At 39.0% G+C, this 25,340-nt stretch overlaps 4 protein-coding genes across 5 annotated transcripts; 3 read left to right on the forward strand and 1 right to left on the reverse strand.

The window, feature by feature from the left end:
- Nucleotides 1-612: 612 nt before the first annotated feature.
- Nucleotides 613-6,174, reverse strand: LOC135944788 (uncharacterized). The gene is made up of 27 exons (XM_065491992.1): nt 6,140-6,174; nt 5,977-6,080; nt 5,806-5,920; nt 5,216-5,541; nt 5,113-5,160; nt 5,028-5,055; nt 4,902-4,963; nt 4,751-4,853; nt 4,422-4,702; nt 4,338-4,371; nt 4,220-4,284; nt 4,055-4,166; nt 3,748-3,992; nt 3,621-3,686; nt 3,524-3,557; nt 3,401-3,468; nt 3,248-3,350; nt 2,897-3,193; nt 2,778-2,842; nt 2,690-2,725; nt 2,453-2,570; nt 2,292-2,401; nt 2,166-2,240; nt 2,064-2,100; nt 1,924-2,000; nt 1,776-1,875; nt 613-1,100 (listed from the first exon to the last, which is right to left on the reverse strand). The coding sequence occupies exons 4-27, from the start codon at nt 5,354-5,356 to the stop codon at nt 817-819; spliced, it is 2,589 nt and encodes an 862-aa protein (XP_065348064.1). The 5' UTR covers nt 5,357-5,541; nt 5,806-5,920; nt 5,977-6,080; nt 6,140-6,174; the 3' UTR covers nt 613-816.
- A 2,363-nt stretch (nt 6,175-8,537) lies between these two features.
- LOC135944512 (uncharacterized) lies at nt 8,538-16,093 on the forward strand. 2 transcript variants are annotated; one of them, XM_065491518.1, is made up of 28 exons: nt 8,538-9,832; nt 9,890-9,938; nt 9,988-10,118; nt 10,176-10,287; nt 10,340-10,761; nt 10,817-10,864; nt 11,519-11,546; nt 11,599-11,657; nt 11,707-11,806; nt 11,858-12,141; nt 12,195-12,228; nt 12,283-12,347; nt 12,399-12,513; nt 12,976-13,220; nt 13,277-13,342; nt 13,399-13,447; nt 13,504-13,571; nt 13,635-13,737; nt 13,796-14,092; nt 14,150-14,214; nt 14,272-14,307; nt 14,461-14,578; nt 14,631-14,740; nt 14,789-14,863; nt 14,920-14,956; nt 15,169-15,236; nt 15,290-15,386; nt 15,536-16,093. In XM_065491518.1, exons 1-28 carry the CDS (start codon nt 9,686-9,688, stop codon nt 15,829-15,831), a joined length of 3,324 nt encoding a protein of 1,107 aa, XP_065347590.1. In that variant the 5' UTR covers nt 8,538-9,685; the 3' UTR covers nt 15,832-16,093. The 2 variants fall into 2 exon arrangements, with proteins under 2 accessions (XP_065347590.1, XP_065347599.1); XM_065491527.1 differs by lacking the exons at nt 15,169-15,236; nt 15,536-16,093 and having other exon boundaries at nt 15,290-15,327.
- Nucleotides 16,094-19,842: 3,749 nt separating this feature from the next.
- LOC135943575 (uncharacterized) lies at nt 19,843-20,703 on the forward strand. The gene is made up of 6 exons (XM_065490203.1): nt 19,843-19,865; nt 19,927-19,988; nt 20,038-20,140; nt 20,190-20,470; nt 20,528-20,561; nt 20,615-20,703. Exons 3-6 carry the CDS (start codon nt 20,074-20,076, stop codon nt 20,701-20,703), a joined length of 471 nt encoding a protein of 156 aa, XP_065346275.1. The 5' UTR covers nt 19,843-19,865; nt 19,927-19,988; nt 20,038-20,073.
- Nucleotides 20,704-20,729: 26 nt separating this feature from the next.
- On the forward strand, nt 20,730-23,505 carry LOC135943583 (uncharacterized). Its single transcript, XM_065490215.1, has 16 exons — nt 20,730-20,841; nt 20,899-21,143; nt 21,199-21,264; nt 21,322-21,355; nt 21,409-21,476; nt 21,527-21,629; nt 21,684-21,980; nt 22,031-22,095; nt 22,148-22,183; nt 22,308-22,425; nt 22,478-22,587; nt 22,638-22,712; nt 22,779-22,815; nt 22,878-22,954; nt 23,005-23,104; nt 23,188-23,505. The coding sequence occupies exons 1-16, from the start codon at nt 20,730-20,732 to the stop codon at nt 23,490-23,492; spliced, it is 1,848 nt and encodes a 615-aa protein (XP_065346287.1). The 3' UTR covers nt 23,493-23,505.
- The last annotated feature ends 1,835 nt before the right edge of the window (nt 23,506-25,340 follow it).

Raw genomic sequence — 25,340 nt, forward strand, 5'->3', positions numbered from 1 at the left:
CGTGCCCGCTGTCCGGGAAATCCAGGGGTCCCATAGCGGCTGCCTAGGTAAAACACATCCCTATTTTTCTGGGTTAAAATATTGCCAAAATCGCGAATTTCGGCTCCAAACCCGGCCGATCGACGCGAGACGATGCCACGTGAAGTGTCATGCAGTCAAAATCACCCTCCAGCTTATAGGAAAATTAGAAAAAAATCTTTTTTGAGTCTTTTGGTCAATTTACCGCATCGATGGATACTTGCCCGAAGCACTCGTCTGGAGAAACGCAGGCTACTTGTTATGTTTAAATACATTTTACGAAATTGTCGTATATTATATTCCTTTGAAAAGCGCCTTCAGCGAGTGAAAGTATGCAGCCGGCGTTGATTTATTGTCTAGCGAGTTGCATATCGTTCGTGCCGCGGAAAAGTCTGATCTCTAAACTGCGGCCACTTTGCAGCAATAGAGTCCACCGGACTCTTTCGCCAACGGTAAAATTGTCCGAACTCGATTGTGACCAGAGTCACGTGATCAGGGGGACGTCAGCTTCAATTTGAGGCCCACCTTGTGATTTATGTATCAATTTTTTATTTTGCAATGATTAGATATTTTAAAGAAACGCACTTCTTCAGTCCAATTTAATTCTTTTTATTAAAATAATTTCAACATAGTTGATCACATAGTTTTTAATTGAAATTTTCTAGAATTATTCTCTGATCTTGTTATTCTTGTTTCAAAAATCAAATTTAACACATTTTAAAGAGCACAAATTCTTTCCCAAAATGACGTGAATTGGTCTAATCACTCATGCCAATTTTATCCAGAAAAATTTACATTTTACATTGGTTCACACAAAAAGGTCTCATAATTTTGGTCCCTATTCGGATACTTTTGCGGATTAATGTAGTAGTCGTGAATGTCCAGGTCAAATTTAGAAATCATGTCGATTATTGGTACTGTAAAGCCGAACGTGGAGGCGATCGACTCGGCGCAGGGATACCTAGCGGATGGATCAGGGCTGAGCATGTCGTCGGTGAGCAGGGTGCGGCTGCGACACCACACCTCGTGCGTCCTGTTGATGAACTCCGTCTCTCCAATTAACATCATGTTGAAATAACGCCCTGAAAATCATTATATATTGAATTTTAATAGTATTATTCTGAAATTGGTCACCGCACTATTTCGTAATATATTCAATCAAAAACTGAACGTAAGCATAATTTGAGAGTTTTTATTTAAATCTTGTCAGATCGATGCTAAAAAATCTGCTAGAAAGAGTGTTCTACAAAATATATGAGTTGAAACATACATAAGCGTAATTTAAGTGATTTTTTTAGTTTCGGAACGGCATGCCTGACGATAAAATTTAAAAATCTTGCTTAATAAATGTGAAATATTTTGATGGCGTCATTGGCACTGAGCGAACGCACCAATATTGTACAAGACTGATTCAATTAAACCATGTCATTGAACCAATAAATAATGGTAAATATTTTGCTTGAACGCATTACCAGGACTGTGGAACCAACTGACACGCGAATTGAAAAACCTGAGAGATGAAAATGCAGTAAAGAATTGATGATCATCGTGTGACTAACTATTTGTACTTTATTATTGCACACTATTATTTATAAATAAATAAATTAAATGATTTTACACTTTTATTTTTGTTAAAGAGCTGCTGCAAGCGAGCACCAGCCAAAAATTCGTCCTGAATTGGCTGGACTTCTAATGTTTTTTCAAATTTATAAAATCTTAAAAAAAATTGTTTACGAGAAAAATTGGCGTGTTTTTACCAACAATATTTGTCCTTGCGTTACTAATATCTGCAAGAGTCTGAGGCTCGAAAAGCCTCATGCCGAGTTCACAGCAACGCTGGAATGCCGTCACAGGATTCTGCAAAAATGTCATAATAAATTACAATTTCATTGAAAATTATCTTACGGTGTTTCCTTTCACAGTATCAAAATTTCCAACGTAATAATCCTTGCCAGCATAACTTGTCTTGATCCCCATATCATCTTGTAAAATCAATGAAAGTTTTTTATATTGCTAAATTCATAAATCGTCGGGTCTACACGCACCTTTGCCCTGGCTGTTCAGTAAATCGATAGCTGATTGCTGCAGAAATTTTTTTCGATTTTAATACGATGATTAAATTCTCAGAAAAATTTAACAATGTTTACTTTTCTAACGCAAGGAAAATTATTCGAAAGCCAACAAGTCCTGCGTATCGGAATGCACGGAGAAGGTGGTTCGATCTTTGGGATTTAATTTGTATTTTTAATAAAATTAATTAAGTTGATTCTAACCACAGGATCGCTGCCTAGGTTTTTCGAAACCATATTCAAAACTAAGTCTGGAGTCTTCTCCAAGCCGCATTTGTAAGTTTCGTAAGCAGTCACGCACTCATCGTCCGCATCTTTAAATATTAAAGCTTATAATTTCGCAAGTTTAGAAAATGAATGTCAACTTTTTCCACTGCACTCGTCGAAAGCAACGAATCCCCGCTCCATTTTCTCAGGCTCCTCCATGGATGCGAGTTCCACTTGTCGCAACATGGCGATGAAATTCAATCCTCCGACACCAAACTAAGATTTAATTCAGTAAATCCATTTATACAGTGGTTGATTAATCTATGGGTTTAAAAATTCATTAAAATATTTTCGGCTTTGATCACTAATCGGGGCTTTATATGGTGAAAATTTACCAATCCAAAGTTGACTCCAATGCATTTCAAAAAGCACTGAAACATTTATTAATCAACTCTTTAATTCAAAATAAGAAAATCAATGCACCTTCAGTTCGAAAGAGATGTTCGCAGTCAGAAATGCAGCGGCGTTAGTAAGCAAGTAAAGTTCGGCTAAGGTAAAATAAGATTTTAAACCGTTTAATAAAATGAATCTATAAATTATACCATCAGTGATTTGCCAGGTTTCCAAGCATTCGTTCTGCAAAGCGACCTGGCTGGTGCCCGTTTTGCGCACTTCACAAACGAACAGCTTCTGTTCATCGCAATTCGCGGTGGCCAACACCACCGATCCGTTTCTTGCCTCGACGTAAACGCAGTCCAGTCCTGCTTTCGGGTGTCCCTGCTTCCACCTGAGCTCAGGGTCAACGAAATCACGGCCCAGAGAGCACCAACGAAAGTTCGAATCGCAACCTAGGTCGGTTCCAGAAAGCCAGTAGTCGCCAACAGTAAAGCGGGCATATCCTATATTGATCGTTATGAATTGGAATTTATTGGGAAAGCTAAGAAAAATCTTACTTGTGACAAGTTTAGAAAAGCATTTTGTTTTATCTTTGGACTCCAAGGAGGTCAGGGTCAAACCCAAACTGCAGCAAAGGTCCGATGCACTGCCCCAATCCAACTACAGTTTTATATTTATGTTTATTTAATTTATTTCAGTTAAATCAGTACTCTAGTCATATCGTAGAACAAGAAATGGCGTCCGCATCCGTTAAACCAATCACCGTAATAGGGATAATCTGGAAAATACTAATTTTAAGGACTGCATGGTAAATATGAGGGTATATATCCTACTGAGCAGTTGATTTTCAGGGCCAAACAGGGTGAGCTTGTTGCATAATTTTTATTTTATTAATTTTTAGCGTATTACTTATTAAATTTGAATTTTTACGTTTCGCTGACAGGGCTTTTTTGGACACGAAGCTACGCATGGTTTTGGAGTAATCAAAATGGGCATCTAGGATTTTCACAAATTAATAACTAAGTTTTTCCATCCTTATATGTATATGATCCCGTACCTTGCAGGCGTAGATGTATTTGCTGGCACAATTTCGGTCCGTCAGTATAGTAACAGTCGAGTTCAAAACAAAGCGGAAGTGGATGCAGCTTTCGGTTCCGTTCTTGTTGTCTGGTTGGCCGCTTTCCCACGTTAGACCCTGGTCGAGGATGGTGGGCCCGTGGGGCTCGCACCACGACCACTCGCCCACCGGAGCCCCTTTCCACGTACCGCTGGTCCAGTAGTTGAAATTCGCTTTCCAGTCGTCTTAATTTGTAATATTATTATATTTATAGAGTTGATTTTTTTTAAGATCAGGTGGAGTAGACCTTTAAAAACGACTGTCATGTTTGTGAGGCCCGCTTGCTCCTCAACATCGTCGATTTTGAGAGTCTGCATTCCCAAAGCACAACACTGACGCCAGCTCGCCTCCCAACTCATCTTTATCCAAATAATTTTTATTTTTGTTACAACTTATGATATAAAATAATTACTGGTTTGTTTCCCAAGAGATACGTGTATTTGCCTACATCAATCCAAATTCCGTAGGATGTTTTTTCTAAAGAATTAATTATATTATTGATTGAATAACTTATCAAAGTTGTATTTTACTCAGCAAGTTGCCAGCCGTGTCAAATAAGGACGTCTGAAAGCGTATTTATTTATAAGCGTAAAAATTATTTAAAAGTAAAGAACGTTTTTGGTGCACGTCTTAGGACAGTCTACTGCGAACTGGCAGATGTAGGGCAGAAGATCGTCGCAATTCCTATGCACCATCCCCTTCTTATCAGGGGATGAAATCAAAACAGCCAGACAGCTTTCTAGACTGGAAGGAGGGACGTCCGATGGCATCCAGAAGTTGGACAAAGAGACCAGCGCCGAGGACATGATGTGGCCAGTCGAACACCACTTATACTTTTTTCCGGATTCGCATTTTTCGTCAACATTCGAGCCACTCGTCCAGAACGAACCAACAACTGTGTCTTTTGAAATCGAATTCTATTTTGAGATTAGTTGAAGTTAACCTGTTTTCAAACTGGCAAGACAGCTCAGTTCCTCGAGGGAAGTGACAGCCAAGAGCGACATGTCCATCGCCTTGCAACGCAATCCGGCTTCGTTTCTCGCCACCTTCAAGGGATTAGTGGATTTGAAGATTTTTTAGTTTGTTTTTCTCACATTAACACTAGAGACGAAATATTTCTTGTTGCACAAGGTCGCGGTTAGCACTGAGCCCTCCGCTGAAAGTGACGTTTTTTTTAAATTAATTTTATACGCATATGCCCAACGATTTCTATCTTTAACCTGATGAAGGCTTAGATGTTGGTTTTCCCTGCATATATGATTGACAGTTAATCTTAAAATCATATGAAGATTAGGTTTAAATTACCAAAAGTTTTTTGTCATAGTCTGAGCACATCATTGAACAGGATTTATGCTGAAAAACAAATATTTTCAAATATAAGAGTTAATTTTTCGATAGGTTATCCTACTGTCGTAATGGTTGTTGTTGTTGTTGTTGTTGTTGTTGTTGTGCTCGTAGTTGTTGATACACTATTGATGGTCGAAGTGGTTGTTGGCTCCTCGGCTTTGGCTGAACCATTTGCCGTTGGAGATTTTGTAGTTGTCGTCATTTTCGAAGTTGATTCAGATGAAGATGCTGATTTGCCCAAAGAATTTTTTAAAACGGGTTGAAAAGTTGGCGAGTTTGTGATTGACGAGACGATAATTCTCTCGGTGGTAACGATTTCTATGATATCACTCGACTCAGTCCGTTCAGATGTGTTTGAGCCTTTGCTCGAGCTGTCCAACTCTTGATCTTAAAAATGTAAATTTCAATTTTTACGATCATTTTTAATATGAAATTATAAGAGCAATATTCTTCAATTTATTTCATTAGGATTGAATGATAAAATATTTAAAAAGACAAAAAATGTTACATCAAATAATCCAAGCATTTTTTCGTCATATTAATATATCTGTTAAAACTCGTTTGGAAAAAAACCGTAGCATTCCTAACGCTATAATATTCTGAGAGCTGTAGCAAAGCGCTGTTCTTCAGAAATTTTTCAAAATAATATACCCTGCTCCGTCGTGTGCACGTGTGGGTCCGTGAATGTTGGCGCAACACTATTGACGTCATCAGAACTTCCTGTCGAAACGAATGTTTTGTTCACCGATGCTGGCAGGCTGGCAAGCTAGGAGAACAAAACTGTTGCTAGGTTGTTCGAAATGATGGGGGATTTTAACTCACTTTGCTCGATGTCGTTCGGGCCCTCTTGGACTTCGGCAGACATCTTTTGAAACCGCAGCACTTGATAATTGCGATCCTCCGCGATGATTTCGGATAATGAACAGCTTCCAAATTTGTTAGATAACATTATTTTTAAAATAATGAAAACCGTTTTTGAGCCTACCAGAAATTTCTTTAACACGTCTTGAGTTATGTTTTTTCCTATTCTGTAAGTGAGCAATGGAAGAAGAATTTAAACGTCTACGCATGAATTTTAAACTCACGAGAGAGATGGCTTCTCCAAAAATGATCAGTAATGAGGAAAATACGACGAACATGAATAGAAAATTCATGTTTTCCGAGCCGACTCTGCAGCTGGACTGCGTCGTGCTAATGGGGAATCACATTTTCATTTACCAGCAACTCGTTTTAATGGTATGGACGAACATATGCATCCGGTCTTGCTGCCGTCTGAGTGCTCTTTTCCATGATGGCCGCTCGCTGCCCTAAATTGTCGAGATGTAATCGTTGATGAGAGGACTGCGCTTCAGCTACAGGCTGAAGGTATTGTTTGATACAAATTTTTGTGCAATTTAACGGTTTTATCTTTTTTATTTAGATTGCTAAGTAATTGTTTTTGATAAATTTGTAAGATCCAAAAATAATTAAATTAAAATCAACAAATATACAGTGATATAATTTTTCTTTTCGGCACAATGACAACCTTTTTCAGGGTATCCTGGCCTGTGATCGTGTCCACCGCCGGTTTTTATAGCTTTTTCTTTAGATTCGAGCTCATTTGACGAGACATGGATACGATTTTTCACCGCGTCACCTGTCACCGACCTTCCTCAGGTCACGCCAACTGAGTACAAATTTTATGTGGTTCTTTTCGGCTCCTTTGAGTTCCTCAGACTTATTCGATTATGCACTCGCGGAGAACTGCTACGTGCGCACACAGGCGCGGTTCGGCTCCGCGGCCTCCTGCCAATCGATCAACCTCGCCAGGTCGCACCACCTGAGCTCATTTCCAGTGCTCACAGGCGTCTTTGGGTACAATCATTACCATTCCTGAAAGATTACCGCACGATTTTATGGCCACTTTCAGCCACCTGACCAGCGCCGACCTCGTGACAATTTTTAGCAATTGAATCATACCGGGGGGAGTTAAAAGAAAGTCAAATCTCGAGTTTGATCACTGGGACTTTGCTAAAATTCTACTTTATATTGATACACAAAACTCCAGAAAAAAATGCATTGCGCTATTCGATTATGTATTCAAAACTGACAGTTAGAAATCAAACAAAATATTGTTGACCGGACCAACACAATAAGATTCACAGAGCATGAGCGACAAAAATAACAATTCATCTCCCTGTGACTGTTACTTGTATGAAAGTACTAGTTTTATGAACTAAGCATTAAATAACCGCAATGTTTTTTATATCAGAAAATTAAAACAGAGGTAGGTCACTGTTTTGCAAAATTATTTGGAAGAGGAAATAATAAACAATGGACTATAGCACACAGGAAGTTACATTTCTGTCAAATTTTTATTCAATATATGTTTCCACTATCTGACTAAACTCTAAAGAAAACAATGCCAGCAGTTTATTTTTTAAATTCTGCCGTAAATATGAACACTAATTTTTTTCATTAATTGTTTTGTGTCATGAACTAGAACATGGCATATTGTTGCACTAAATACCTGAATTTTATTTAAATGTAAGTTAGGTAAAAATTTGGGCCACACCAAATATTTATGATGCAGTTTTGTGGTTGGGTTGTGGTTTTTTTGGTGAGGGTCGGTTACGTTTTTGGTTTTAAAATCTATAGTAGAAGCGGTTTCCTTATTGAATAATTCAAATTAGAATATTTACCTTTTTTCTGTTAAAGTTGAGAATCGTGTTGAACGGCGGGTGGTTAGGGGGACGTCTTTTTCTTTTGAGCATGCCCGCGGATTGTCTGAAGAACAACAATCACAAGCAAAGTCCAGAAACAGAAATTCATTGCTTTGCGCAATGATTGCTTTTTCCGAACTAAACTTTATAATATTATTGCTCGGCAGAGAGTGATCATACCTTTTGCGAATCAGTTTCACTGACGTCCCATCCTGTTTCCTCTTTCTGAATAATAATTTTTATCATAATTATTTGCTCTATAATTCTTTATATTATTTGAAAATGGGATGGCTGATTTTTCAATTTTCAGCTCAGAGTATGATTAAAATTTTCAGGCCTTTTAATTATCTGATTTGCGTTTTGTATATTTTTAGCATCACGCTTTCAATAAATTGAAATTAATGCATCTTGAAAATTCGAAAATCACACGCACACGTTGTTTTCTTTTATATAACCATGGCTTTAGTTTTCAATGCCAATTTGGGCTAGAATTTTTCAATAATTCAGAATATTGTTGCTCGCTCAGTGCTTCTGACATCCGTGCCAAAGAATCGTCCCCGTCAGCGCAGTGCAGTGCTTTCAGGGCCGTTGATGGTTACACCGGAAAAAGGCCTCGCTGGCGTATACTATTACTTTCAGAAAAATGTCTGGCGTTGCTTTATTGACCTCGTTATTGCAGCTTTCGCATTTTGACTAAAGAGGGCTCTTATTTTGGTTCAAAAACATGCGCGGTTCTTTTCATTTCCAATTTTGTGTAAATTCCTTCCTTACTAAACTATAACGCGTGGAGTGACGATTTTCGGTTCATGCGACGCTATTTATTCGCATCTGAAAGGGACAGTTTTACGGGGATTAAGAGATCGCCTTTTTCACCTCCAAAAACACATGAACCAAATTTGAATAAAAAAACACGCACTCGAATGATTCTCCATCAGTACATCGCAGTCCAGCTGCAGAGTCGGCTCGGAAAATATTAATTTTCTATTCATGAGCGTCGTATTTTCCTCATTACTGATCATTTTTGGTGAAGCCATTTCTCTCGTGAGTTTCAAATTCATGTGTATTGACGTTTAAGTTCTGCTGGTCGGGTCTCGAGCGAATACAAATTATAGGTCGATAAAAAATGTCAGTGGATGGCGGCCCAAAAATTGACAAAAACCACGTTTTCGGGACTTAAAAGTAAATAATAGCTCCGTGCTTGTGGGTCTGACAAGGCAACAATAAAAATAAAATTGATGCTCACTAAATTCCGCGTCGAACGGTGCGAAAACCGACCCGATTAGTGGTCATAGGGGCCCCGCGGGCAACTGAAAATGCGAAAAAACCGGTTCGTCATGAAGAGATCAATCGCGAATGCGTGTTTTTTAATCCAAATTCGGTTCATGTGTTTTTGGAGGTGAAAAAGGCGATCTCTTACTGTTAGCCCCCTTTCAGATGCGAGCAAAAAGCGCGTCACAGAGGAAACGAAAATCGCCACACCCACGCTTATTAGTATTTAGTAAGGATAGGAATTCCTAAACATTTTGACGAGAAAAAAAGAGATTTCGACTAGATTGGAAATGAAAAGAACCGCGCTAGTTATTTGAAACAAAATAATATCCCTCATTGATCAAAATTGCGAAAGCTGCAAGAATGACGTCAATAAAGCAACGCCAGACAATTTTCCGAGAGTAATATACGTCAGCGAGGCCTTTTTCCGGTGTAACCAACGGCCTGGAAAGCACTGCGCACTCTACTGACGGGGACGATTCTTCGCCAACGGATGTCAGCTGCAGAGAAACAGAAAGGAAACAGGATATAGGACGTCATTCGAACTGATTGCGAAAGGTATGGTCGCACGTACACTGCCGAGCCACAATATTATATGGACTTTAGTTCGGAACAATCCATCATTGCGCATTGTAGCAATGAATTTTGGTTTCTGGACATTGCTTGTGATTGTGATTCTTCAAACAATCGTGCATGCCAAAAATCATGTAAGTTCATTTCTTAATAAATTATCGGGATCAGGTTTTGATTGAAATGAATTATAGGGAAAGAAAATTAAAACCTTCAAAATCACATATAACAAACATAACTATGGTAGGTTTTAACTTGAAAAAGAAGTAGTAGTAACTATAATTTCATTCAGGCCCTATTAAAATCCTCAAAATTCGTCGGCAAAACAAATTTCGAAGAAATTATATCATCACGTGCTGCGGGTTTAAAAAATGTCTAGCAAATGCAAATGTTACGGTAAAAAAGACAACTCCAACCAGCTCGGTATATATGCTTTAAACTAGAAATTTCGAATCATCATAAAATTGCGTTTTATCAAAGACCAATAGCAAACTAAGAGCAACATCCACGTTGGAATCGACAACCAAAGCAGGAATAAGCTCCGCTGATGAATCATCAGCATCAGAACCAACTGAAGCCATCACTATAGAGAGTAAAATGAAAATTGCGAATAAAAATCGATGCTCAAGCGGTCGAAAAATCAGGTTACGATTCCACTCCTAGCCCCCTTGATGTGACAGAAGTTCCAACTGACGTTCCGGGTGAGGTCATAACTGACCTTAAAACTGACATCACGACGAAAGCAACCAAAACGGCGCAATATGGCACCAAATCGACATCCACTTCGACCATTGCGGCCTTTCCATCCACGCAGGTTTTCCAGAAGACAACTGCAATCGATGCGATTCCATCAAAAGATGGAACAACTTCACGATCATCAACGTTATCTTCAACAACTTCGCAAGCGATGACAAAAACCGCACCCTCTTTGACGTCAATAACTACACCCGTGATGATAACAACTATGCCAACGGTGACGACAGTTACTACATCTACAACGCTGAAAACAACTACATCCACGGCACTGAAAACTTCTACATCCCCGATGACAACAACCACAACCACAGTACGTAAATAAATTGTATTAACCGTATGGAAATTGAACTGGATGAAAATTACAGCCAATTCCGCGCACTTTATCTTGTGTAGCTTACAACACTTTTCTTGCGGTATGTAATATTCTTTATTCTTCTTTTGTGCCACATCAACAATTAACCGACTCCTTAGGATCGAATTAGGTTAGGTGGCTGATTTACTCAACATGGCGAATTATAAAAAATTGATAAAACAATTGGTGAATTTTGGTCTAAACCAAGCAAAGCCACAACTAGACATGGCAAAATTAAAATCGATTTTTAATGACGATGTTTATTCTGGGGGTGATTCACGGCAACGTAACCTTGAAAGAAAATGGCATTGCTGGGGGCATAAAAGGATAGCATTGCACAGTGTAAAAAGGTGAAGCTAAAAAACCCGCACCTGGATTTTACCATCGACGTGTTTTCAGAAGATATATAGATATGTGGCCTAGAAATATTCATATAAAACTCAATTTTTATAAACGATGTTATTTCTGACGATCATGATCGATAATCAAAATCATTTGGGCAGGACTACATTTATTCTCTGATTGAGTCGTCCCTATGGTATGCTAAATTCCCTAAATTCGCTAGTTTATTCAGATCAAAAAGTAACTGTGATTACATTTCCGCGAATTTTCGGTAAGGTAGGTAAAATTTTCGTTTGGATTAAATCAGCTACCTTACCATATTTGAGCCTCCAGCATAAAACAAGCTATTTTAAAATGTGTGTATATAATTTAGAGTAACCCAACCCCAGGAGCACTGCAAAGTAAGATTTTTTATGAAATAGCGAATAATGAATATTTTTAAATTCATCTCAGCCAAAGGCACGAAGAAAACATCAAATTGTGGCCTGGAGTATTTTGTTTCCACCTCTACAGTAAGATTTCGTATTTCTAATTCTGGAAAAAATTAAAATACTAAATCAGGCAACGAGAAACGAGGCAGCAATACAGTGTAAGGCGCTAAACATGACCCTTTTGACAGTGACCTCTCTTGAGGGATTGGAATGCGTGAACAATTTTGAAGGTTTTAACTCAAATTTTAGTAATATGACCAGTACTAATATTCTCATTGAAGCCAACACTTTCTGGACGAGCGGCTCGAACGAAGATGATCAATTGTATTTGGCAAAAAAATACGCTTGGTGCTCGACGGGCTTCGATATGTCGAAAGAAATAATCGAATCGGAAAAACTTTGGTTGCCGCCCAAAAACACGATCCCTTCTGCCACGGAGCGTTGTTTGGCCGTTTCTATTTCCACAGTTTCTTCGAAACAGGGCCTGGTGCAGAGAAAGTGCGACGACGCCCTGCCCTTCATCTGCCAGTATTCCGTCGACTGCCCAAAGCTCTGCAACCGAAACGTTCTTTCTAGAAAACATACCATTTCATTAAGTTTATATCTATCCCATTTCAGAACTCCCTATTTGACTCCTCAGGACTTTTGAAAGGTATGTAAATAAATTAGAAGAATTATCAATAGTTAAATCTAAATACATATGAAGATAAAAAATCGTACGGAATTTGGTTTGACATCGGTGCCTACACGTATCTCTTGGGCAACAAGCCAGTTCGTATCCGAGACTCTCGTGAATCCAAAGTCTAATTTTTGGTCTGATAGATGACGTGGGTGGACAGTTACCGCCAGTGTTGCGCTTTGGGAATGGAGGCGCTCAACATCGACAACGCAGCTGAGCAGTTGGGGCTAACTGCCATGACCGGGCGAGCAAATAAAGGTTATTAATCATCTCTTTAAAAACAAACAACTTTATTTTTTATTAATGTTTATTCTGCCTCGTCATTAATACATAAAATAATTGGATATAAAATCACATAACGTTTTTGGACAGAATTGGCGAACAATGCTGGCAAAATAGAGCCAAAACGATTAATTACTACAGCTATTCACTTTCCACAAATGCTTTTTGCAAAGGGAGGGGAAATCGGCCACGGTGCACTCTTTTGAGTTCAGGTGGCAGATCGTTCCACGGTTGCACCACTCTGAAGGAAAAGGCCCGCTGGCCGAAAACACTACGCACTGGCGGCGGCTGCAGACGCTGGTGCCGTTCGTTTGCGTCGCCTCGTAGCTGTCATCGTTTCTCGATGATGCGCGCACGGTGGTTAAAATCGATAGCACCTCCCTCGCATTATTCCTTAGCCTCCCCCGCACATTCTTAGGAGATATTTTAAAATTTCAGACAACTGGACCGCAAATTTCAATTATTGGACCAGTGGCAGTTGGAAGGGTGCACCTGAGAACCAGTGGTCTTGGTGCGAGCCCAATGGACCCACAGTTTTCGCAAAGGGTCTTGTCTGGGAATCCCCGCAGCCCGACAATAAAGGAGGCAACGAGAGCTGCGTGCATTTCCGCTTTACTTTGAATTCGACGGGCACCATCATGACAGACCGCAACTGCGCGAATAAATTTATATTCGCGTGCAAGGTATACAGAGCTTGAAATTTATAGAGGAACCATATAACTATAAATTGAAAATTCAGAGTGCATTGCAAACCACCCCAAAACCTTGCGTTGCATCCTGCCCAACAGAGAGCTGTGAAATAAATGTAAAATCTAATGTTATGAAAGATGAATCGATAAATGTGGCATTTATGAATTCTAGAACAACCTCTTTGTCACAGAGCCGGATACTAATGCGAAAACTTTACGGGGTTTGTAAATAGTTTTTATGTTCAAATGGATGTTAATGATCTCTACTGTTGTCCAGACTATTTCTCTTATGGAAACTGGTACGATGGATGTGGCCGCAATTTTTTGACTTACACCTCAATATTAGTAAGACATCAAAAAATATTATGGAGTACCAAAAAAAAAAATAACATAAAAAATAACCAAAAGGCAGACTGGATTGCCGCCCGTGGTCATTGCTGTGATATTGGTCTGACCCTGGCCTCAATGGAATCAGTTGGGAAGTCTAGTTGCTTTTCCAGAATAGTCTCAAGTAAGTAAATAATGTGATAGTGACGAAATAGAGACTTAATATAAACAATCAACTCGAGAATTCGCTCCGGCGACCTTTGGAGACTACTGGCTCTCCGGAACTGATCTGGGGTGTGATTCGAACTTCCGGTGGTGCACCCTGGGCCGGGACTTGGTCAACCCTGAGGTGAAGTGGAAGGTGGGACACCCGAAACCCGGCCTGGACTGCGTTTATCTCGAAGTGAGGAATGGATCCGAGTTGCTGGCCACCGATGACTGCGCCCAAAAGAAGAGTTTTCTCTGCGAAGTGAGAAAGAAGGCAACCTTCCAAAGGGCCATGCAGTCCGAATGTGCAGATATCTGGGACATCACCGTTGGTATGGCCCAAAACCATCCTGGTGTGAATGACTAAACGGAAAATTAATATCGTGCAGACCAAATCGATCTGCTATTGAATGTCAGCGCTTTTCTCACGACAACTATAACGCTAAATTTGAAGGTTGGCCGGGAATTTATATTCCCTTCATGACCTGATTAAAAATTCTCATTTTTATAGTGCTTCTTGAAATGCGTCGGAGTGGAAATTGGATTGGTACGTAAAGAAAGATAAAAGTTGGATTAAATCCCCCTCCTGATTAATTTCTATTTGAAATTCACCTTCACAAAAGAACAATCTAAATAATAATTTTAATAGAAAAATATAAAATTTATAAAAACAACCCTCAATTTAATTATTATTCTGAAGTTTGGCGTTGGGGGATTGGACGCGTTAGCAACGCTGCGACAAATCGAACTCGTGTCCCAAGAGGATCCTGTAGAACTGGAGACGGGATTTGTGGCTTACGATCAATGCAGCGGCATCAGTTTGTTTTCTTTTTTTTTTTAATTAATTGCTAGAAATTAATTTTTGAATAGATTCCGACGACGAGTGCGTGATTGCCTACGAAACTTACAAGTGCGGACAGCAAAAAGCACCTGACTTGGTCTCAAAAATCATCACCAACCACTACGATAACGATACCATGGTCTGATTAAAAAAATGGCATATGTGGTTTTATTTTTCCTTTTTAAAGCTGTACCCACCAACTCCTTGTGTTTATTCCCGCCGAAGTTGTTGGCTTTCAAAAAATCTTCCTTGCGTAAAAAACGTAACATCGTCGTTGGTTTTCAGGACATATTAATATAGATTTTATTTTTATTGTAGCAAACCGCAATCGACTTATTGTATAAGAATAGATGCGGTAATTATGCTTATCTAAAATCCCACTGAAATCCCATTTTTTTAAATTACTTTCGATATTCCTGAGGGTCGAAATAGTTGAAAAAATTTTAACCCCAGCTATTTGTCGACTGTCGAACCTCAGAAAATGATTAGATCTTACAAAAATGTGGTTTTAGTGATGCTTGAAGCTTATGAAAAATTATGTTTTACAAATCCACATTATATATATAGATGATTACGGATGCATGGTGACAACTGAAGATAGGATATTTTATTATACCAAACAAAAAATAGATACAGTAAATATTCACCATGTTTGACAATTGATATTTAAACGCTCTTGTAATTTTAGCTTCCACATGATGCCTACACTCACTGCTGCGAGCTTGGAATGTTTCTCATGGAACCTCAGACAAAACTCGATATTTACATAATATCAACAACTCTTGGTATGGTTTGAATGATATTTCCTTTAAAATATTATTAAATATTACATGGAGCGAATATTTCATTTTTACAAAAATGATTCCATCTTTTTTAAACAATTGGTTACAAAGTAAACGCAAAAATTAATAAACACCACCTTTGGTTTGTGCAGACTATTACTCTTTAATTATGGTGGGCGATACCGAATTCATCAACCAGACGCACGAGGTTTGGTGTCGCAGCCGCACCGTTTTGACAGATGACATGTACAATCCGCTATTGAGATACCAGTGCAATCCATCACACCTCAGTATTGTCCCATTCTATTATGGGTATAATCTTGTATCCAGCGGACTTAACATAACTGATCCCAAGACCGGTCGACAAGTAGAAGCCACTGGAGCAGTGTACCCTGCTTTTACAGATATTGTTTCGAAGGTTAAGCGGTATGTCTGCGAGCAACCTTAGCAAAAATTGAATCTAAAATGCAATCAAGATGCGCACGTTGTTTGTTCTAAAAATGTTTGACTACTTTTGATCGATTTTTCTCTTTTGGAACGCAATATACATGTGTTCGGTTTGTAATATTGAATAATCAATTTATTTGACTGCACATTTCATTATAATATGCTATATTCTGTCCTGTCAAAGAATTTTCACATTTAACAAACTTCATGTTTGAACACTGATATGTATGTTGAGAATAAATAGTTAATTTCACGGTGGAGGCTTGAAATTGCTATATATTTTATTGATTACTTTTCCAAACCTTATTTAGGCTTTGCGTATACGTTGATGTCCGTACACTTTTGCTGGCAACAAGTCAAAATTAATCAGACGAAAGTTTTTTCCTCGTGATTAAAATTGACGCAAATAAATTAATGAAAAATGAGTTAAGTTTGTTAAACTCACCGGTCAGGTATTCGGCATCAAAAGTGGAGATCGAGACAAGCCCATAGCGGTGGGTAGTTTTTGAAATTTGCATTCGTTAGTGGTTATGTGTTCCGAGATTTGGTGGTGCAATTAACACATAATAAACTCTTAAAGTAGCACATTTTTCACATTTCCTTAAATTTGTGCCTCAAAATCTCGGATTCTAACCATTAGAGTTGAAAAAACTAACCACAGTTGGACTCGTAGCGTATGATACGTGAGCAATTTTCATTATGTAACGGCCAACGAAACATTCTCTTATGATTTCGACTAGATTGGATAAGGAAAAAAACCACGCTAGTTATTTGAAACAAAATAATATCCCTCTTTGATAAAAATTGCGAAAGCTGCAAGAATGACGTCAATAAAGCAACGCCAGACAATTTTCCGAGAGTAATTATATACGTCAGCGAGGCCTTTTTCCGGTGTAACCAACGGCCTGGAAAGCACTGCGCACTCTACTGACGGGGACGATTCTTCGCCAACGGATGTCAGCTGCAGAGAAACAGCAACAATTTTCTGCATTATTGAAAAAAATCAAGCCCAAATTGGTATTGAAAACTAAAGCATGTAAAAAAAAGAAGACAATATGTTTGTGTGCAATTTTCGAATTTTTAAAAGATGTTAAAAATTTTCAACATACGTAAATTTTAATTTATTAAAAGTGTAGAAAATGCACATCAGATAATTCTATAAAAATTTAATGATCCTGTGCTGAAAATTGAAATATTAGCCATCATGCACATTTTCAAATATGAAGAATTATATAGCGCAAATATGATAAAAATTATTATACAGAAAGAGGAAACAGGATGGGACGTCAGTGAAACTGATTCGCAAAAGGTATGATCACTCTCTGCCGAGCAATAATATTATAAAGTTTAGTTCGGAAAAAGCAATCATTGCGCAAAGCAATGAATTTCTGTTTCTGGACTTTGCTTGTGATTGTTGTTCTTCAGACAATCCACGGGCATGCTCAAAAGAAAAAGACGTCCCCCTAACCACCCGCCGTTCAACACAATTCTCAACTTTATCCGAAAAAAGATAAAAATATTATAATTTGAAATATTCAATAAGGAAACCGCTTCTACTATATATTTTAAAACCGAAATCGTAGCCGACTCTCGCCAATAAAACCACAACCCAACCACAAAACAGAATCATAAATATTTGGTGTGGCCCAAATTTATACCTAACTTATATTTTAATAAATTTCAGGTATTAAAGTGCACCAATGTGCCATATTCTATTTAATGGTAGAAAACAATTAATGAAATGATTTAGTGAGCAGATTTACGGACGAATTTAAAAAATAAACTGATATGGCATTGTTTTCTTTAGAGTTTAGGCAGATAGTGGAAAAAAATAAAAAGAATTTGACAGAAATGTAACTTCCTGTGTGCTACAGTCCATTGTTTATTATTTCCTCTTCCAAAAAATTTGCAACACACTGACCTGTCTCTGTTTGTATTTTCTGACATAAAAAATATTGCGGTTATTTAATGCTCAGTTCATAAAACTAGTACTTTCATACAAGTAACAGTCACAGGGAGATGAATTATTATTTTGGTTGCTCATGCTCTGTGAATCTTATTGTGTTGGTCCGGTCAACAATATTTTGTTTGATTTCTAACTGTCAGTTTTGAATACATAATCGAATAGCGCAATGCATTTTTTTCTGGAGTTTCGTGTATCAATATAAAGTTGAATTTTAGCAAAGTCCCAGTGATCAAACTCGAGATTTGACTTTCTTTTAACTCCCCCCGGTATGATTCAATCGCTAAAAATTGTCACGAGGTCGGCGCTGGTCAGGTGGCCGAAAGTGGCCATAAAATCGTGCGGTAATCTTTCAGGAATGGTAAAGATAGTACCCAAAGACGCCTGTGAGCACTGGAAATGAGCTCAGGTGGCGCGACCTGTGCGCACGTAGCAGTTCTCCGCGAGTGCATAATCGAATAAGTCTGAGGAACTCATAGGAGCCGAAAAGAACCACATAAAATTTGTACTCAGTTGGCGTGACCTGAGGAAGTTTGGTGACAGGTGACGTGGTGAAAAATCGTAGCCATGTATCGTCAAATGAGCTCGAAACTAAAGAAAAAGCTATAAAAACCGGTGGACACTATCACAGGCCAGGATACCCTGAAAAAGGTTGTCACTGTGCCGAACAGAAAAATTATATCTCTGTATAGTTGTTGATTTTCATTTAATTATTTTTGGATCTTACAAATTTATCAAAAACAATTACTTTGCAATCTAAATAAAAAAATATAAAACCTTTAAATTGCACACAAATTTGTATCAAACAATACCTGCAGCCTGTAGCTGATGCGCATCGACAATTTAGTGCAGCGAGCGGCCATCATGGAAAAGAGCACTCAGACGGCAGGAAGACCGGATGCATTTGTTCGTCCATACCATTAAAACGAGTTGCTGGTAAATGAAAATGTGATTCCCCCATTAGTACGACGCAGTCCAGCTGCAGAGTCGGCTCGGAAAACATGAATTTTCTATTCATGTGCGTCGTATTTTCCTCATTACTGATCATTTTTGGAGAAGCCATCTCTCTCGTGAGTTTAAAATTCATGCGTAGACGTTTAAATTCTTCTTCCATTGCTCACTCACAGAATAGGAAAAAACCTAATTCAAGACGTGTTAAAGAAATTTCTGGTAGGCTCAAAAACGGTTTTCATTATTTTAAAAATAATGTTATCTAACAAATTTGGAAGCTGTTCATTATCCGAAATCATCGCGGAGGATCGCAATTATCAAGTGTTGCAGATTCAAAAGATGTCTGCCAAAGTCCAAAAGGGCAAGAACGACATCAAGCAAAGTGAGTTAAAATTCCCAGTCATTTCGAACAATCTAGCAACAATTTTGTTCTCCTAGCTTGCCAGCCAGTCAGCCTCGTTGAACAATACAGTCGCTTTGACAGGAAGCTCTGATGACGTCAATGTTGCGCCATCATTCACGGATGCCAACGTTGAAATGACGGGTAAATGTTCTGTGCAGTTCTCATAATGTGTAGCGTTGGGAAATTTGAAAGTTTGATCATTCGATCCTAATTAAATGAATCGAAGCATTTTAATTGACTTTCTTTGGAATTTAAATTTAAGATCAAGAGTTGGACATCTCGAGTAAAGGCTCGGATTTATTTGAAAGGACCGAGTCGATTGACATCAAAGAAATCCCTACAACCGAAAGAATTATCGTCTCGGCCATCTCAAACTCACCAACCCCCGTTGTTGTATCAAAATTTCCACCCATTTTTAAGAGCACTAGTAATACTTCTGCAATTCCAACTACTAAAAAGACATCTGGAACATCTCCAACGGAGACTGGTTCAGCCATAATCGAGGTGCAAACAACAACTTCGAGGACAGTAGGACAAAAACCGAAAAAATCGACTCATATATAAATTGAAACTTAATTGGGGTTTCAGCTCAAATCCTGTTCAATGACGTGCACAGACTTTGAGGAATTTGTTTTGGTAATTGAAACCTCTAAAATATGATTTTAATGTCAATATTGATTATAAACGCAGGAAAAACCTATATCTAAGCCTTCGTCAGGTAGAAAATAGAACTTAAATAGGCTAACAATTCATACATAAAAATCGACATTAACTTTCAGCGGAGGGTTCAGTGCTATCCGCAACCTTGTGCAAGAAAAAATATTTCGTTTCTAGTGTTAATGTGAGAATAAATAGACTTAAAAATCTAAATATCCACTAATCCCTTAAAGGTGGCGAGAAACGAAGCCGGATTGCGTTGCAAGGCGATGGACATGTCGCTCTTGGCTGTCACTTCCCTCGAGGAACTGAGCTGTCTTGCCAGTTTGAAGGAAGGTAAAATTAAACCAAAGTCTTAAAATTGAAATCGATTAACTAAAAACAGTTGTTGGTTCGTTCTGGACGGGTGGCTCGAATGTCGACGAGAAATGCGAATCCGGAAAAAAGTATGAGTGGTGCTCGACTGGCCACATCATGTCCTCGGCGTTGGTCTCTTTGTCCAACTTCTGGATGCCATCGGACGTCCCTCCTTCCAGTCTAGAAAGCTGTCTGGCTGTTTTAGTTTCGTCCCCTGAGAAGAAGGGGATGGTGCATAGGAATTGCGACGATCTTCTGCCCTACATCTGCCAGTTCGCAGTAGACTGTCCTAAGACGTGCACCAAAAACGTGAATATCCTAATTTTTTAAATGATTAATTATTTCTTTTAATTATTGTGCTGTCAGACCTCTTTATTTGACACGGCTGGCAACTTGATGAGTAAGAGAACACTTTGATAAGTTATTCAGTCAATAATTTAATTAATATATTAGACAAAATATCGTATGGAATTTGGACTGATATTGGAAAATACACGTACCTCCTGGGAAACAAACCAGTAAATTCATTTAATAAGTTGTAACAAAAATAAAGATTATTTGGATAAAGATGAGTTGGGAGGCGAGCTGGCGTCAGTGCTGCGCTTTGGGAATGCAGACTCTCAAAATTGACGATACAGAGGAGCAAGCAGGCCTCACAAACATGACAGTCGTTTTTAAAGGTATAAACCAATGATCTTATAAGAATTAACTCGATAAATATAATATTACACATTCAGACGACTGGAAAGCGAATTTCAACTACTGGACCAGCGGTAAGTGGAAAGGGGCTCCGGTTGGCGAGTGGTCGTGGTGCGAGCCCCACGGGCCCACCATCCTCGACCAGGGTCTAACGTGGGAAAGCGGCCAACCAGACAACAAGAATGGAAACGAAAGCTGCATCCACTTCCGCTTTGTTTTGAACTCGACTGTTACTATCCTGACGGACCGAAATTGCGCCAGAAAATACATCTACGCCTGCAAGGTACGGGACCATATAAGGAGTGAAAAACTTAGTAATTAATTTGTGAAAATCCTAGATGCCCATTTTGATAACTCCAAAACCATGCGTAGCTTCGTGCCCAAAAAAGCCGTGTCAGCGAAACGTAAAAACTTAATAAGTAATACGCTAAATATTAATAAAATAAAAATTATGCAACAAGCTCACCCTGTTTGGCCCTGAAAATCAACTGCTCAGTAGGATATAACCTCATATTTACCAAGCAGACCTTAAAATTAGTATTTTCCAGATTATCCCTATTACGGTGATTGGTTTAACGGATGCGGACGCCATTTCTTGTTCTACGATATGACTAGAGTACTGATTTAACTGAAATAAATTAAATAAACATAAATATAAAACTGTAGTTGGATTGGGGCAGTGCATCGGACCTTTGCTGCAGTTTGGGTTTGACCCTGACCTCCTTGGAGTCCAAAGATAAAACAAAATGCTTTTCTAAACTTGTCACAAGTAAGATTTTTCTTAGCTTTCCCAATAAATTCCAATTGATAACGATCAATATAGGATATGCCCGCTTTACTGTTGGCGACTACTGGCTTTCTGGAACCGACCTAGGTTGCGATTCGAACTTTCGTTGGTGCTCTCTGGGCCGTGATTTCATCGACCCTGAGATCAGGTGGAAGCAGGGACACCCGAAGGCAGGACTGGACTGCGTTTACGTCGAGGCAAGAAACGGATCGGTGGTGTTAGCCACCGCGAATTGCGATGAACAGAAGCAGTTCGTTTGTGAAGTGCGCAAAAAGGGCACCAGCCAGGTCGCTTTGCAGAACGAATGCCTTGAAACCTGGCAAATCACTGATGGTATAATTCATTAGTTTATTTATTAATTGCTTATTGGTATTTTTATTTAGCTCAACTTGCTTTGCTTACTAACGCCGCTGCATTTCTGACTGCGAACATTTCTATCGAACTGAAGGTGCATTGATTTTCTTATTTTGAATTAAAGAGTTGATTAATGACTTTTTTAGTGCTTTTTGAAATGCATTGGAGTCAACTTTGGATTGGTAAATTTTCATCTTTTGAAGCCTGATTAGTTTTCAATGCCAAAAATAATTGGTGGATTTTAAAAGAAAACTTAAAACCGTAGCTTTTATTGCTGTACAGGTGATTTACTGAATTAATTCTTAGTTTGCTGTCGGAGTATTCAATTCCATCGCCATGTTGCGACAAGTGGAACTCGCGTCCATGGAGGAGCCTGAGAAAATGGAGCAGGGATTCGTTGCTTTCGACGAGTGCAGTGGAAAAAGTCAACTTTTAATTTCTAATAACCGACCAAATTTTAACTAAAATTTTTTAAGATGCGGACGATGAGTGCGTGACTGCGTACGAAACTTACAAATGCGGCTTGGAGAAGACTCCAGACTTGGTTGCGAACATGGTTTCGAATAACCTAGGCAGCGGTCCTGTGGTCAGAATTAAATTAATTTAACTTAATAATACTAAACGGAAAACACATAGATTTACCCTCCTACTCCATGCATTCCGATTCGCAGGACTTGTTGGCTCTCGAATAATTTTCCATGCGTTAGAAATGTAAACATTGCTAAATTTTTCTGGGAATATATTTATCGTATTTAAATCGGAAAAAAATTTCTGCAGCAATCAGCTATCGATTTACTGAACAGCCAGGGCAGTGGTGTGTAGACCCGACGATTTATAAATTTAACGAAACTAATTTATTTCCATTGATTTTGTAAGACGACATAGGGATCAAGACGACCATTACAGGCAAGACTTATTACTATGGAATTTACGACCTTACTTATGGATCCCACGTAAGATAATTTGCAATGAAATTTTAATTTTTTACATGATAATTTTGCAGAACCCTGTGACGGCATTCAAACGGTGCTGTGAACTCGGCATGAGGCTTTACGAGCCTCAGACGCTTGCAGATTATATTAACGCTAGGGACAAAATAACCGGTAAATTAATCTTGAATACCAAAGATATGCGGCAACCATTTTCTGATTATTCCCTTTTAATTCTGCTCTTCGATGTTTTTTAGGGAGTACCGGTGTACCCCAACTGATACTTGGAGAGACGGAGTTCATCAACAGGACGCACGAGGTGTGGTGTCGCAGCCGCACCCTGCTCACCGACGACATGCTCAGCCCTGATCCGGCCCGCAGGTATCCCTGCATCGAGTCGATCGTCAGCGTTTTCGAATATAGAGGTGCAGGAACAATCCAAATGTTTTCAAGATCGGATGAACGGGACTTACTGGACATTCACGACTACTACATTAATCCGCTAAAGTATCCGAATAAACACTATCATTTTCAGAGCTTTATTTGTGAACCAATGGATTAAAATATGGAAAAAGTTTCAGGGTAAAATTGGAATGAATAACAATTCGGGTTGTTTTGGGATAAGTTTTGCACTCTTTTTAAAAAAATGTTTATTCAATATTTCTTTTTAAATTAGTAATGATGATTTTTTGAATTGATTTTAATAAAAATGGTTAAATTGAACATAGGAACGGTGTTTCTTTTAAGAAATCTAATCATTACAAAATGAGTCGAAGAGTTTCAAAGCTGAGCAAAGGTGCGATTGTTATTGTGTGTATTATAATAAATATCACATTTTCCTTGTTGCTCCCTTCAATGCCAGCAAGAGGGAAAAAGATATTCATTTATTCGCCAGCAGAATGCCGTCGGTGAAGGTTGTCCTCAGCGTATTTGTTTGCTTCAAGCTCCCCTCACGTACAATTCTTTGTTGAATTTTGGTTTTCCCTGATATATTTCTTTTTTCAGTTTCTGTGAGCCAGGTGATAACTGATGTCAATCCTCCAGATTTCCCCTATGTAGTAGTACGAGATTTCTAAAATTTTGTGAATGATTGAACAGAGAATTTCTCAGAGTTTGCCTCCATCCGCGTTTCTTTTCCAGCAGCGAGGGTGACCAGCTCCACCCCTGTGGTGATAGTCATAGAGTATTTTTTTAGTTCCAATTTTAATTCGGCCACGATTACTCGCCTATCCTCTTCTAATTGACGAACAATGATCCGAAACCGAGTTTGAGAATTTTCCGGCCCATTGGCGAATTACGGCGATTTATTTTCAATGGTCGGTTTTGGCGCTCTCGGCGCGCACACACACAAGCAGCGTAAAAGAGCACACATTCGGGCGCCACGCGCCGACCTGCTGGCCAATTCCTTCCCGTTTCCTTCCCACAGAGAAAACGTGGTTTTCGCGTCTAAAATCATCGAATTGAGAGGTTTCATGGAGTTCTTGCCAAGGATCAGAAAACTGTGGCAGTTGCTACGCGAGGGCAGCACCTGTTTCACCGCAGCAGAAGCTTTGCTTTGAAGCTTTTAATACCGGCAATCAAGATGATCCAAAACTCGCGAAATAAACCTATTTTCGCCCTGATTAAGCATTAAAAGCAATAAAACAATTAATATTTTTATAAATTTTAGTGATTCTTGGTTTCAGTTGCTAATGAAACTGAAAATATTCTATACAGCGACTTTTTAAACCGGTATTTTGTAGCAAGGTGCGCAGAAAAGGACGACCTGAGAGGCAACTCGCAGGTGGAGCAGCAGCACCGCGACTCCACGCGGGCGTCGGTGTCGAGCGGCCGCAAGTCGAACCTTTCGCGCCAGGGCCAGGTGCGCACCTCCAGCATGGAGCAGCAAATTTATGAAAAACAGACGCACAATTTCACGGCGACTCTATTTATTTTACTTTGCGACCCATTGAAGCAAAGTTATTAATTTTTTAAGTCGAACAAACGCGAAATGTGACATTTAAAACTTTAGTTTTTGGAGCCCTGAGGTCAGGACGGCGCTGATTTCAGCACCAATCGATGCCCCTAGATGGGGCACATTCTTCCGTGTAAGGTTTTCCAAAATCGGTCTATTTTTCGATTTTTTTTCGGCTGATTTTTCGAAAAAGTCGAAATGTTTTAAAAATGGTTTTATTTTTATTTAAATTCGGCCGCCTGTCCGATCGTCAACCACGAACCCTCATCAGGCAGGTATCGGACGGGGCTTCTACCTGGCATATCATAACGACCTTTTTCAGGGTACCCCGACCTGAAATCCGCTCCAAGGCTGGTTTTCAATGCTTTTTCAGTAATTTTGAGCTACTCGGTGATGATTTTTACCCTTGACTGTCACCAACTTTCGTCAGGTCGTGTGACCTGAAGACTATTTTTT

This window comes from Cloeon dipterum, chromosome 1, assembly GCF_949628265.1.
Source record: "Cloeon dipterum chromosome 1, ieCloDipt1.1, whole genome shotgun sequence".
Taxonomy (NCBI): domain Eukaryota; kingdom Metazoa; phylum Arthropoda; class Insecta; order Ephemeroptera; family Baetidae; genus Cloeon; species Cloeon dipterum.

Bases quoted from the DNA above. Each gene is read 5' to 3' on its own strand.
- LOC135944788 (XM_065491992.1), bottom strand. From the start codon at position 5,356: ATGACGACAACTACAAAATCTCCAACGGCAAATGGTTCAGCCAAAGCC. The intron at 5,161-5,215 runs GTAGGATAACCT...TTTGTTTTTCAG, and splicing joins CAACAACAACCATTACGACA to CATAAATCCTGTTCAATGAT. The intron at 2,402-2,452 runs GTTGACATTCAT...TAATATTTAAAG, and splicing joins CGACGAGTGCAGTGGAAAAA to ATGCGGACGATGAGTGCGTG.
- LOC135944512 (XM_065491518.1), top strand. From the start codon at position 9,686: ATGGTCGCACGTACACTGCCGAGCCACAATATTATATGGACTTTAGTT. The intron at 10,762-10,816 runs GTACGTAAATAA...TGAAAATTACAG, and splicing joins TGACAACAACCACAACCACA to CCAATTCCGCGCACTTTATC. The intron at 14,741-14,788 runs GTCTGATTAAAA...TCCTTTTTAAAG, and splicing joins ACTACGATAACGATACCATG to CTGTACCCACCAACTCCTTG.
- LOC135943575 (XM_065490203.1), top strand. From the start codon at position 20,074: ATGGACATGTCGCTCTTGGCTGTCACTTCCCTCGAGGAACTGAGCTGT. The intron at 20,141-20,189 runs GTAAAATTAAAC...AACTAAAAACAG, and splicing joins TCTTGCCAGTTTGAAGGAAG to TTGTTGGTTCGTTCTGGACG. The intron at 20,471-20,527 runs GTGAATATCCTA...TTGTGCTGTCAG, and splicing joins CTAAGACGTGCACCAAAAAC to ACCTCTTTATTTGACACGGC.
- LOC135943583 (XM_065490215.1), top strand. From the start codon at position 20,730: ATGAGTTGGGAGGCGAGCTGGCGTCAGTGCTGCGCTTTGGGAATGCAG. The intron at 21,477-21,526 runs GTACTGATTTAA...ATAAAACTGTAG, and splicing joins TGTTCTACGATATGACTAGA to TTGGATTGGGGCAGTGCATC. The intron at 22,816-22,877 runs GTGTGTAGACCC...TGATTTTGTAAG, and splicing joins ACTGAACAGCCAGGGCAGTG to ACGACATAGGGATCAAGACG.